Source organism: Cynocephalus volans, chromosome 10 (genome assembly GCF_027409185.1).
Source record: "Cynocephalus volans isolate mCynVol1 chromosome 10, mCynVol1.pri, whole genome shotgun sequence".
Lineage (NCBI taxonomy): Eukaryota > Metazoa > Chordata > Mammalia > Dermoptera > Cynocephalidae > Cynocephalus > Cynocephalus volans.
Window position 1 is genome coordinate 119610195 of NC_084469.1, and position 12618 is coordinate 119622812.

General features: G+C 52.5%; 1 protein-coding gene across 1 annotated transcript in view; it reads right to left on the bottom strand.

The window, feature by feature from the left end:
• The window catches only part of CMIP (c-Maf inducing protein), a 232823-nt gene that overhangs the window by 22915 nt on the left and 197290 nt on the right, over window positions 1-12618 (bottom strand). Inside the window, exons 8-10 of the mRNA XM_063110618.1 lie at window positions 10807-10910; window positions 9192-9296; window positions 2533-2886 (exon numbers count right to left, since the gene is read on the bottom strand). Of these exons, the coding sequence (XP_062966688.1) occupies window positions 2533-2886; window positions 9192-9296; window positions 10807-10910 (563 nt within the window). The remainder of the gene's footprint in view (window positions 1-2532; window positions 2887-9191; window positions 9297-10806; window positions 10911-12618) is intronic.

The following is a 12618-nucleotide window of genomic DNA, read 5'->3' on the forward strand; positions in this document are numbered from 1 at the left end:
CTCATCAGGACCTGTGCCTTCTGGACACGTCACCCCCACCCCCGGCTATGGGAGGGGGCTGCACTGACCCATACTCCCTGGGACCAGCGGTGCCCTCTCCCTGGATGGGGTTGGTCACGCTGGGCAAAGGCTGTAAGCATGGCTTCCTTAGACCCCCACGATGCCCTCTAAGACCCCTCAATTCCACATCAAATCATCTGCTTCTTTTTTCTTTACATATAACTCTTATTTGGGTAGCATTTCAACAGTGGTCGTAACAGTTCGCTTTTATCAAGAACCAAAAGCTGGACCAGCACTGGACATCTTCTACATCCCTGGATTCTCAAAACAGCTCTCCAGAAGGCACACAGTTTACCAAGGGAACTGAGGAGCTGAAAACCCCACCCACAGTTACACAGCAGATAAGTCACACAGTTACACTTCCTCAACACTCAGATGCAAGCCTCTTGCTATCCAAGTGCACACCGAATGCCATATTGTTTTTTTTTTTTTTTTTCTCTCAAAGGGCTGTTATTAAATCAAGGATGCGTCTTACTCTCACCAGTATCTTAAAATAGATGAAACACCATTGTGTCATAAATCGTAGTGATTCCCATTGGCCAAGTGTTTACCTCGTGGTGGTGTCTGCTCTGTGCAGAGTTTCAGAGCATCCCCCCATCTTCATGCCAACACCCCAAGTTTGGGAGCTGAGGCTTAGAGAGAACAAGTAACTCACCCAGGGTCACAAGCTAACATGTGGCATATGTGAGACTCGAACCCAGCACAGTCTGACTCTGAAGCTGTGCTTTTTCCAATGTATCAGACTTTGGAGCCCTCTGAGCTGCTGGGCTTGTTTGTATCCAACATGTCTGAGGCCCTGCAATGAGCCATGACTCAAGCAGCCAGCTGGGCTAGAGAAGGAGAGCTGTTAAGAAAATAAAGTTACCAGGCCTAAATTATGTTCGGAGCTCACCAAGGTAAAAGAAGTATGAATCCTACTTTGTAGAAACATTGCGGCTGGGTGTGAGCTGCTGCTAGGAGCAGGAGACCACTGATCACTGCCCCGTCAGCCCTGTCAGGAACACCCCTGGCTCGCCCGACTGTCCTGGGCCCTGGTCCCTGACCCCCACCCACGCCCTGGCAGCTGGGTGATGCGGGCAGGCGGGAGAGCTGGAAGCAGATCAGGAAGAACAGAGCCCTCATTCATGAGCATGTTTATGAAAAGGAAAAAAAATGTGTGTCAACTGCGTGATGAAACTCAAACCCTTAGCACTTAATGAGAAATAAGAGTTAGGACCAAGATGGCAGAAGGCCTGGGAGTTCATAGTACGTGTGGAAAATGGCCCAAGTCAGGGGCTAAAGTGGAGAGCAGAGGCCAAAGCGGAGAGCAGGGCCCATCTCTTGCCTGGTGGGACCCTGCGTCACCCAGAACAAGGAGCCCCTCTCTAAGAACCTAGGGAGGTGCAGGCCCTGGGCTGATAAGTCCCTGGGAGGGCTGTCCACCACTGCTGGGACAGAGGAGCACCTCTTCCCCACCTTCAATAAACTCAGAGGGCTGAGACGTGCCTCTGAGCAGTATTTGGAATTTCCTTGGCTGGGGGTTGCTGTATGTGGTTATGCGCTCACCCGGCCTCTGCTGCAGGGACCACGGGGCAAGGCTGGTACTGACCCCCAGGGGAGACCCAACCTTTCCTCGCTGGGGCCAATGCGAGGACAGAGGGAGCCATTTGGGGTGCTACCTCCATGTTTTCCTTCAAATCACTAAAGCTGCTGCATAACACAGTGTGTGTGTGTGTATGCATGCATGTGCACACGTGTGTTCACCTTCCCAGACAGGCCTTGCTGCTTGCATCCTGAGGCACCCCCAACCCATTGCCAGCTCCCCAGGCCACCAGGACCTGACCCCCACCTCTCTAAACCCTGAGCATACTCCAGGCAGCAACATGATCATGACTGAGGATGAACAAGCGCTACACAGCCGCATGACAAGGACACAGGGACTCACTTGAGAAACCCCAGCCCACACTGACAATAACCCTGGTGCCAGGCTTCCAAGCAGCCCCCCTCAGATGCAGAGTCCTTGGTGCCCCTGGCTTTGGACAGGTTTCTGAGCATCAGTTAGACATGAAAACACAGGCATACCCCCAATCCATTCCAAAAAGTCCAGCAACCACCACTGATTGCGTCTGGTCAAGGATTAACCTCCCTCGCAGCATGCACACATTCCAAAGCCACACAACTGAGACTCGGGGAGGGGCACTGCCCAGAGCAGACCTGGGCCTCATCTCCCGCCTCCTTCTCGAGACCTTCTTCCCCCAGCCCAGCCTGCACAAAGCAGAGGATGGGACAGACCTTGGCATGGTATAGTAAGGCCGTTTTCCAAAAAATACTCCCCTTACAGAAGACACCTACATGCGCACACAACCACACACAACACAAATGTGCACACGCAACCACACAGACACCCAGGCCCAGGGGCACAGAGATGTACAGCCACGCCCACCCCCCAAACACACTCCCCGTGGGCGGTAGGCATGCAGAGGGGACACTCACAGCAGCTTGAGGATCTCCACGTAGCAGCCGAGAGTGCGGTCGGCCTGGGGGCCCAGCTCGATGCTCATGGTGCTGCAGGCGGGGCTGACCATGAGGCAGTCGATGAGGTTGGGCTCGCTGTCGTTGCCCGCGCTAGCCGTCAGCGCCGGCTTGGCAGTGCTGGTGCGTTCCACCTCCACATGGATCTCACTAGAGGCCACGACCACCGACTTGAGCCGCGCCTCGGACAGCGTGGCTTCCTGAGACACTAGGTCCGGGCTGGGGTGCAGAAGGCGCAGAGGTAAGGTGGGCTTCCGGTCGCATGGCTGCTGGCAGCCGTTCCGGATCTCCTTCAGACTTGGGGAGTTGTCGCGGCTAGGGGAAGAGGAGGGAGAAGGGTGTGAGTACAGGCACCTGGCACACACCCCAGCTCTCTTGGGCTGGCCCAAAGCAATCAGAGAAGTCATCAAAGCTGCAAGCTACAAATTTAAAGAGCATTCACAACATAGCAGGCCCACTATGCTAACTGCCTCCCTGAATCCCCATGACTGGGCTAGGAGAAAATCATCACCCCTGTTCTACAAATGAGAAAACTGAGGCTCAGCCTGGGTAAGCAGCCTGCGTAAGTCTTGCAGACAGGAAGAGGTGGAGATGGCATCCAAACCCAGGCTGCCTGTCTCTATAGCCCATGCAGCAGCCCTGGCACATAGGAGGTGCTTAATAAACATCTGGTGAACTAACAAGTGCATGTTAATCTCCCCGCAACAGCCATAGGGCTCTTGGTGCTCACCTCCACCAAGATGCTTTCCCTGGCCACCTTCCTGACACACCTATGAGACCTACTACGCGATTTCACCTCTAGCTGCTTCCTGTGGTCTAAGTGCGCCCCTCCCACCCTGATGCCACAATGTCCTCCAGGGCCCAGTTCTATCAGCCAAGAGAGAAAGTCAGCATCTGCCCTCCACCTGAGAACCCACAGCAATGGGATCCCAAACCCCAGAATTCTGGTCTGGGACCTGGAGTCTGCAGGGCTGTCCTGTCCACAGCCTTGGGCAGCACCTCCCATCCCTTTTTGGCAACCCCCCAGTCACAGCTTCTCCTGCTGCCTGGAGGAACGATGCTTGTGCAGGTGTTAACTGAGAAAAGAGCTTGGTGGCATCATGAATGTGACATTTGTTTAGGAAATACGTGGCCAAACACAATGAAATAGGCCTCTTTATGGCAGGACTTGTCTGAGCCTCGACCCGGTTGAGGTCCCTCCTCTTCTCATTGAGGGCTGCCAAGGATACCTGGTTCCCGGCAGCTGCATCCTGAGGGACAGTGCTACCCGCAATGGGCTTCCTTTCTGTGGTCCTCCTATCACAGTGCTAAGTACTATCACACAGATGCTCACAGACATCGCTGAATAGTGAGCCTTACCACCTCCGTTCTACAGGTGAAGAAAGACATTTCCAGAGGTTAAGTGACCTACCCTTGATTATAAGGCTTATGAGTTGAGGGAGATGGGATTTGAAACCAGCTCTCTGACTACAAAGCCCATGGTCACCCCCACTAGGGCAGCTTCCAAGATCCCCTAAGAGCCTGTGCAGGTACCCTCCTCCATGAAGTCTCCCTTGATTTTTCTCTTCTGCTGCTCACACCCTTCCTGCCCCTGAACTCCTTCTAAACCAGAGCCTTCCATTCCTGCCTGGATACCAGGACTTCCTGGGGGGGCACTTCTAAACATCTTGAAGCCCAAGTAGATTGGAATCTCTGGAGTGGGGTCTGGACATGAGTCATTTTCAAGGCTCTCCATGTGTGTGGTCAAGGCTGAGATCCACTGCTCTAAATGATCCAAGCATAGTGGCATGATTAAAAATAGCTGCTCCTCCAGGCCCCCTCCCCTAAATGTGCCACATGTGTGTGCCCTGTGCCTCCAGAGAGACATGGATGCACTTGGAGTGAGGACCGGGCCATGCTGCTGGCGTTCTGTGTAGCAGCTCCAAGGGCCTTGTGCAGAGCTGGGACCCAATGTGCAGGGAGGGTCTAAATTTACCTAGCATGTGCCACGAACCAGGCCTGAGCTGAGCCCACCAAGGGTGTTTAATAAATATACTTTAAACTTTGCTGAGGGAAAAAAACAATCCATTAACTAAAGTCCGAGAATTCAATGGTTGATGGAAAATTGTGTGTGGTCCGTGGGGGGAGGGGCGGCCTAAACATCTCCTTCGGTTCAGATCTAATTTGCTCCCCAAATGTTCCACACTCCATTTCCCGTGTTTGCCTTTGCTGGGATTTAGGAGTGGACTTTCAAGGCTGTCTGGCTCAGACCGGTGATTTTCCAGAGAGCCACGCTAACCTGGGTCAAGTTGTCTGTTCCTTTGCATGTGAGTACATCATGTACACACCGAGAGCACCGTGGACAGCCTGGAGGACATCATAGGTTTTATCTTAAAGAGACTGACCAATGGGGCGTGATGGACCCAAGCCTGGAAATGTCTTGGCAGCACCGTGCTTCTCAGGGTGATATCCTGAGGAACTAACTGCATGAGCTGGAACCTAGACTCCTGTGGGCTCCAAGAGGGCTTGACTGGGCTGAGCCTGGAGTCAGCCAGCCTGGCAGGAGGCAGCAGGACCCACCCGGCCCTCGCCATGCCCCACCCTCCACCTTGCTACAGTGGTCATCTGACAGTCCCTACAGTCATGCTTTCCCCTCTAGCCTGTCCTCCATATGGCAGCAGCCAGAGGGGAATCTGGCACTGGAATCTCATCACATCCCTCTGTACTTAAAACCCACTGTCGACTCTCCCATGCTCTCAGAATCAAAATCCCACCACTAAAAACACAAGCACAGCCCCACTACTCAAAGTGTGGTCCTCAGCCCGCGGCACCCGACTGGGAGCTTGTTAGAGGTACAAAGGCTCAGGCTGGCCCCAGACCCGCTGAATCTAAATGCGCATCCTAACATGATCCAGGAGAGTCCTGGGCACAGGGAGGTTTGCAAAGCTCGGTAGTGCCAGCCTCTCCAATTCCATCTTTGCTTCTCTGTGCTCCACTCACACTTGACTTCCTCCAGCTCTTCCCCCGCAGGGGCCTCCACCTTTGCTGTGGAGCAGAAGCACCTGTGGAGTTCGTTAAGAATGCAGATGCCTGGGCCCCAACCTGGAAATGCTGTGTCCAGGACCCTGCATTTGAAAGAAGCAGTCCAGGTGACTCTGATGCAGGTGTTCGAGGACCATAGATAGAAAAATGTTGTGACCGAGGGGAACTTCACCTGTCTCTGCCAGGCCTTTGCAGGTGCTGTTCTCTGTCTCCGTCACCCTCTTCCTGCCAAGATCTTGCCTCGGCAAGAGCCAGGAGGCCTCGACTTATCACCTCCCTGAAGAATGCTTCCTTCCCCTCCCCCCAGAGCAGGGCTCTTACCTGGCTGTGCATTAGACTTGCCTGGGGAGTTAAAACAAATGAGCAAAAAATGAGGCCAGGCCATCCCAATTAAATCAGAACGGTAGCAAGCGGCGACTGGACATCCTTTTCTTTTTCTTCTTTTTTTTACTCAAATATAGCCAGTGCTACACTGGTAAATGTCTAACAACCAACTCTCCAGAAAAAAGAAGCCCTGGTTTGTAATGTTTGCCAATTTCCTTGGTATAAATACTCCCACTTCAAAGTGACCAACTTTGAGCTACCAATGTGATGTCACTGGCTGTGGAACTGGAAAGAGACGTTCTTCCAAATGGCGCGGGTAAGCCAGCTCCAGCACACCCGGGTATAACAAATACAGTACAGCAAATCCCATGACTCTTAGGTGTAGAGCTAGGTGAGGTTTTACACATAACCCAGATCAGGGCTCCTGAACTTGGCTCTACTGACATTTGGGGCCAGATAATTCTTTGTTCTGGGGGCTGTCCTGTGCATGGGAAGGCACATCCCTGACTACCACCCACTCGATGCCAGTAGCACCCCTCCTCCCACCCAAACTGTGGCAACCAAAAATGTCTTCAGACATTGCCAAATATCCCCTGGGAGAAAAAACTGCCTCCGGTTGAGAACCACTGACCTAGATCAAGACGTGACACATTTCTGGGAACCCAGAAGCGATTCTCCATCCCTCCCAACACCCCCACCCCACAGGTAGCCAGTGTTCTGGCCTCTGTCACCACAGACTAGTTTTGCCTAGTCTTGAGCTTCATGTAAACAGAACCACACAGTCCGTTATCTTCTGGGTTGGCCTCTTTCTCTCTGTGTTACATTTGCTATACAGTATTTTTTGTGTATTTTATTCATCCATCCTACTGCTGTAGGACATTTGAGGTAAGTTTTTTGTTTGCGGCTATTACAAATAATGGTGCTATAGACATTCTTGTACACGTCCTTTGGTGAATATACCAAAAGATATGTAGGAGCAGAATTGCTGGGTTATAAGGCCTATAACCCATTTTGAGTTTTAAAGATCTTCCCAGGAGATTCTAATATGCAGCCAGGGTTGAGACTCTGCTCCAGACCACATGATTACGCCTTTGGCTCTTTCTACCATATCCCTGATCAAACTGCACCGGAAGAAATTGCCTTGCTGCCCTCCACCCACTGCTAAGCCATATGCACGGTGAGGGCAGGGGCTGCTCCGGCCACTTCACTTTTATATCTTCGGCACCTGGCACATAATGGGTCCTCAGTAAAGGAGTGCTGAGTGAATGAGAGCAGGCACAAAGGCTAGCATGCTAATCCCCTATCTGTGCCACAGTGTGTGTGCTTCTCCTGGGGTGGGAACTGGGAGAGAGATGTCCACTCTCCTTGTCCTTCTGCTTCCTGCTCCTGAGTTAGGGAAACCCCACTCCAGGGCAACCGTGGGCTTTGGACATGCACAGGGAGAACCCTGGGGTGTGTGTTTCCTGCTTCTGTCCCCTACCCCCACCCTAGTCCCAGCTCAGGTGTCCACAGAGTGGGCCTAGGCAGGCTGAGATGAGTCAGAGGCTTCCGGAGGAAAAGCAGCCACAGTGTGTGTGTGTCTCTGCATGTGACACTCCTGATGCTCTTCCTGCTTCTTGAGGTGGCCTGAGTTTGAAATGCATGCAGGTTGGCTCTAAAGCTGGCGTGTTTGAGGCCAATGACCATCAACGCACATAGGGAAGCTGCCAGTGCTTGTACAGGCCACGCACCACCTTCTGACATTCTTTTTTCTCGTTTTCTGCTTTAACATGCTGTAGGCCCTAGAACAGGCACTTAGGAATAACTGGCATGACCATCTTCACGTTCTGGCCCCTGAGGTCCAATCCCCTCTTTCTGAACAGGGAAATGATACAAGATTGCACATGGTCCCTTTTGAATATCAGGACCTAGGGCTGAGGGCATCAAAAATAGTAACCCTCTCTTCTCATGGCTGCCACAAGAAAATACCCACTTATTTACAAAAGTCCCTTTCTTATCCCCTCCCAAGAACTCAGAGTGTGGTGTTTCAGGTTTTCAGTGACTCAGAATGTCCCACTACCTTTTCTTTGAAAAAAGATTGAAATACGCTCCTGCTGTACCCCCATTCTGGCAGTGCCTGGACACATTTTGGTCCCCTTGGAGTTGTGCAGTGGACCACCTGAACAACTGGGAGGTAGCAGCAGACACCACCATGTCCTGCATGTCACATATCTTCCAGTGAGGTCACTGCAGAAAGCAGTGTGCAAAGTAATGGCACTCACATCACTCTGTATCCAGGAGGGGTCCTCAACCAGTGAGCAACGGGAGCTGGCAAGTGACAACCCAGTGTCACCACTTTCAGGGGAACAATTCTGAGCATGTTCCACACAGTCTCCTGGGGGATAGCGTCACCTGCTTGTCACACTTCACTGGCTGTCCTCCCTTCCCTATCTCCTCAATGATTTCTGGGACCACCTCCCCAGTAAGCTGCTCCCACCCAAATCTTGGCCTCAGAGTTTGCTTTTGGAGGATCCAAACCAAGGCAGTTGGCCTGCCACACCGTACTCTGGTCACTTGCTGCTCTGTGCTGTCGTTTGCACGGCATTCACTGCATCTCTCACATCTGACACGATCTTGCACGTTGGCTTGTGTGGTATCTCCCCCAGTACAGTATAAGCCCCAAGTGGGCTGGGAAACTGTGACCTCACTTACTCTCCAGTACCTAAAGCTGTGCCTGGCACATGGCAGGCATGCAAGAAATACGTGAAAGCCCTGGGCAAAAGCCTAGGTTCTCAAAGACAAGACTAAAGGGGGTAACTTACTGCCAGCTCTTGTGCCCCAACAAGAGCACACATTCACACTCACACATGCACACACACTCACACCCATGCACATTCTCACACTCATGTGCATATGTACACACGCTCACACGTGTACACATGCATTTGCATACCCATGCACACTCACAAATACACACACCAATGTGTCACATGTGCCAGGTGGTGAGAAATCTTTAGCATATAACATACAAAGGTAAATCACTGTAACAGCCTGGCAGTTGCTGCTGTGGGTTCCCAGTGTTCACTTTTTCAGCAACATGCTTAGGTCTACAGCCCTCAAATCAGTGGGCCCAGAGGATCTGGCAAACACACCAGGAGGCATGCCCAGCAAAAGCCACTCCACCTACCCAGCCCGGTCTGGTGTGGACCAGTCACCATCCCTGGTGACTATCCCCATGACGGGGGTGATGGTGTGCCCCCACCTAGACCCTTCCAGCAGTGGTAATAGCAACTGACCTGTTGATGAACTCTTCGTAGCAGGAGTAGATGGCAGCCAGACACACGGCCACCAGGTTGGGCAGGACCCGAGGGTGGGGGCAATGCCCCGTGGGGCCATGCATGCTGGAAAAGAGGAGAGGCAGGGTGAGAAGGCTGCAAGAGAGGGGCCCACGCACGGGGGAGGGAGGAGTGGGATGCTGGGGTGCTGCTCAGGCACGAGGCTGCCCTTTCTGCCAGCACAGCTCAGGTGGGCTTTAGCAGCATTTGCTGTGCTGTTGATGATACTGGGATTTTGGTCTCAGCTGTGCCACAGGCAGGCAGCAGAGAGCAAAGCCCCAGGCCATGGTTCACATCCAGCTAGGTGGCCCTGGCAAGCTACTCAAACCCTCCACCTTCAGTCTCCTTAGCTGTAAAACAAGGACAGCAGCCCCCTCCTCAATGGGCTACAGTGAGGAACACATTTTCTAATTCATGGAAAGACTCAGCATACAGTGGCCATCTATCCTGGAATAATCATGTTTATACCTTGTGGTTCCAGGATAAAAATTATTCATAACACCTCATTTTACTCTCAAAAGTGTCCTGCTTTGGAACAATAATTATTATGGTCATCTTAGCTTAGCACGTGGTCCGGGACACAGTCACTAAATGCCAGGTATTATTATTTGTCATGGCTATCTCTGCGTCTCAGTTTTTTTCATCTGTAAAATGGGCTGATCGTGGGCCCAGGGATAATGCCGGTAACATTCCTGGAAAATTGTGTGGCTGCTGTCACTAAGAGAGTCCTAACCTGACAAGACCTCACAAACCATAACTGGGTGCTTTAAAGGGACCCCGAAGTCACCAGAGCTCTGGCAGAAGGGCACACTGTTTGGGTTTAGGAAGGCTTGGGAGTTTCAGGAGGGCAATCTGTTTAGGAAATATGTAGCTCTGAAACAGGTTTAAACAAGATGTTTTGATCTTCTTAAAGAATAGGAAGAATGACAATCCTGATAGCTAACCCTCACACTTCAGTGTTTCCCTAGCGTGTGACGTGCATCAGCTTGCCGAACGATCACACCAACTGGAAGAAGTGGGGACTCTTGGTTCTCATGTTACAGATGAGGAAACTGAAGCACAGAGAGAAAATTAAAAAATAAAGTAAAAGCAAAAAATAAATAAATAAATAAACCTCAAACACTAAAATTAGGTGAGGACGACATTTGGCTTCCTCTTGGCCAAGTTTCAAGTCCCTGGTGATGATTCTCTGGGACCACCAGGGGGACTCTTTCCTAAACACCCAGCACCTGCACCCTCAGGGTTGTGGGCCCGTGGAAATACTATCATTTAGGACCATTATCATTTCCTGAGTTCCTACTAAGCACCATGCAGTGTGCTAAAGACCTCCACATATATAATCTCATTAAATGCACAACAGCCCCACAGGGACATCTAAGAAACAGGATGAGAGAGGTACAGTGGCTGGCTCAGTGTCACACAGCAGGTAAGTGGCTCAGACCACACATGGTTGGGAGGATTCAGTCCAAACACTTGTAGAAGATGAGACACCTCTGAACACCACCAGCAGCTCCACCAGGGCATCACGGAGTGTGTGGGCTGGGGTCGGTGGAAGGGTCCCAGGCTGAAGACCTACCTCTGAATGAACTTCTTCACCACTTCCATCCCCGCATTGAGCTCGTTCAAGGCAAGGATGTACTCCTGAGTAAACAGCCTCAGTCGCGGGCACTTCCCAAAGTCCTGCAGAGACAGCAGAGGACAGGTGTCAGGGACAGGAGACTGGAAGGGTCATAGACCCAGCCCTGCCCAGATCTGTCGGTGTGGAAGGCAATGGGAGACGCCAACCAGCTAGGAGTGCGTGCATTTTTCACTTCAAGGAACCGGTCCCACTGCACCCTTGCTTACACACTTTGAGGGCTGCTCCTGGAGATGAGGAAGCGTCCTGGCACAGGAGGCCCAATGGCAGCCCACTAGCATGGCCCCCACTTGCCCTTTCAGTGGGGTGGAGGTCAGTGTACCACACAGATGTGCTCAGCAAACAGTCAAGCTCAGGCTTCCCTTCTGCACGATACGAGAGAGCCTGCAGATGTCCAGGTGGCCTCCAACAACCCCGAGGAAGCTAGAAACTCTTCTTATGCAGCCAACTGAGAGTTTCTGGGCCCCCCGCTGTCAGTGAGCTATTAGCTGAGGCCACTCAGCATAGCAAAGTCAGAAGGTGCCCCAGTGAGGCTCATCAATTTGAGGGGGGAGGTTTGGCTTTGTGGGGGTGTGGATGAATCAAATGTAGTGCTGGATGAACACAGCTCACTGTCTGCTCTTCCTCCTGAGTGAAGGAATGACAGGTGGGCAGGTGGATCACGAGCCAGACGTGGCCCAGGGTGGGGACGGTGCCCAGGTGCAGGCTCCTCAGGGGCTTCCCCTGTGCTAGGCTGACCCCAGCTGTCCCAAGCCCCAGAACTGAATGGAAGGAGCATCTGATGACTGTGTGTTTTAGGCTGCAGAAAAAGCTACCACATGAAAGCAAAAGCGTATGGAATACAAAAAGACAGAGGAGACAGAGGGGCAAAACGGAGAAAACAAAGAGGACAAGGATGTATGCAAGAGGGACGTAGAGTGTGGAAGGAAGCGTGCATGAGGTGAGTGTGGAAGGAGGCATGTGAGGCGAGTGTGGAAGGAGGTGTGCGTGTGAGGCGAGTGTGGAAGGAGGTGTGTGTGTGAGGTGCATGTGGAAGGAGGGGTGCATGTGGAAGGAGGTGTGTGTATGAGGCAAGTGTGGAAGGAGGTGTGTGCATGTGAGGTGCATGTGGAAGGTGTGCATGTGAGGTGCATGTGGAAGGAGGTGTGCGTGTGGAAGGAGGCATGTGTGAGGGGGTGAGTGTGGAAGGACGTGTGCATGTGAGGTGTGTGTGGAAGGAGGTGTGTGTGACGTGTGTGTGGAAGGAGGTGTGCGTGTGAGGCAAGTGTGGAAGGAGGTGTGCGTGTGAGGTGAGTGTGGAAGGAGGCGTGTGTGAGGGGTGAGTGTGGAAGGACATGTGCATGTGAGGTGAGTTTGGAAGGACATGTGTGTGAAGTGAGTGTGGAAGGAGTGTGTGTGAGAGAAGGGCGTGTGGAAGGGGCATGCATGTGCAGTGACGCGGCCTGGGACAGCAGGCGTGTGTGGGGCCAGCGTGTGTGCCCATCATCTGAAGGAGGGAAGGCAGGGGAGGCAGTCGGGACAGGCCGGTGTAGGCAGAATGTATCCCCCCGCCGTGAAGAACATTCCCCCCTGGAGCAGAGCTGGCTCCTCTCCATCCACCACATCTGTGGCTGAGGCTTAATTAAGGGGCACTGACCAAGGACAAAGGGACCCCTGCCTGTTCCAGCTGAGTAACATAATTGAAGACTGACGTCTTTTCAGCTTCCCCAATGTCTTGCGTCAACAGAGCAGGTGGCAGAGGGCTCGGCTAAG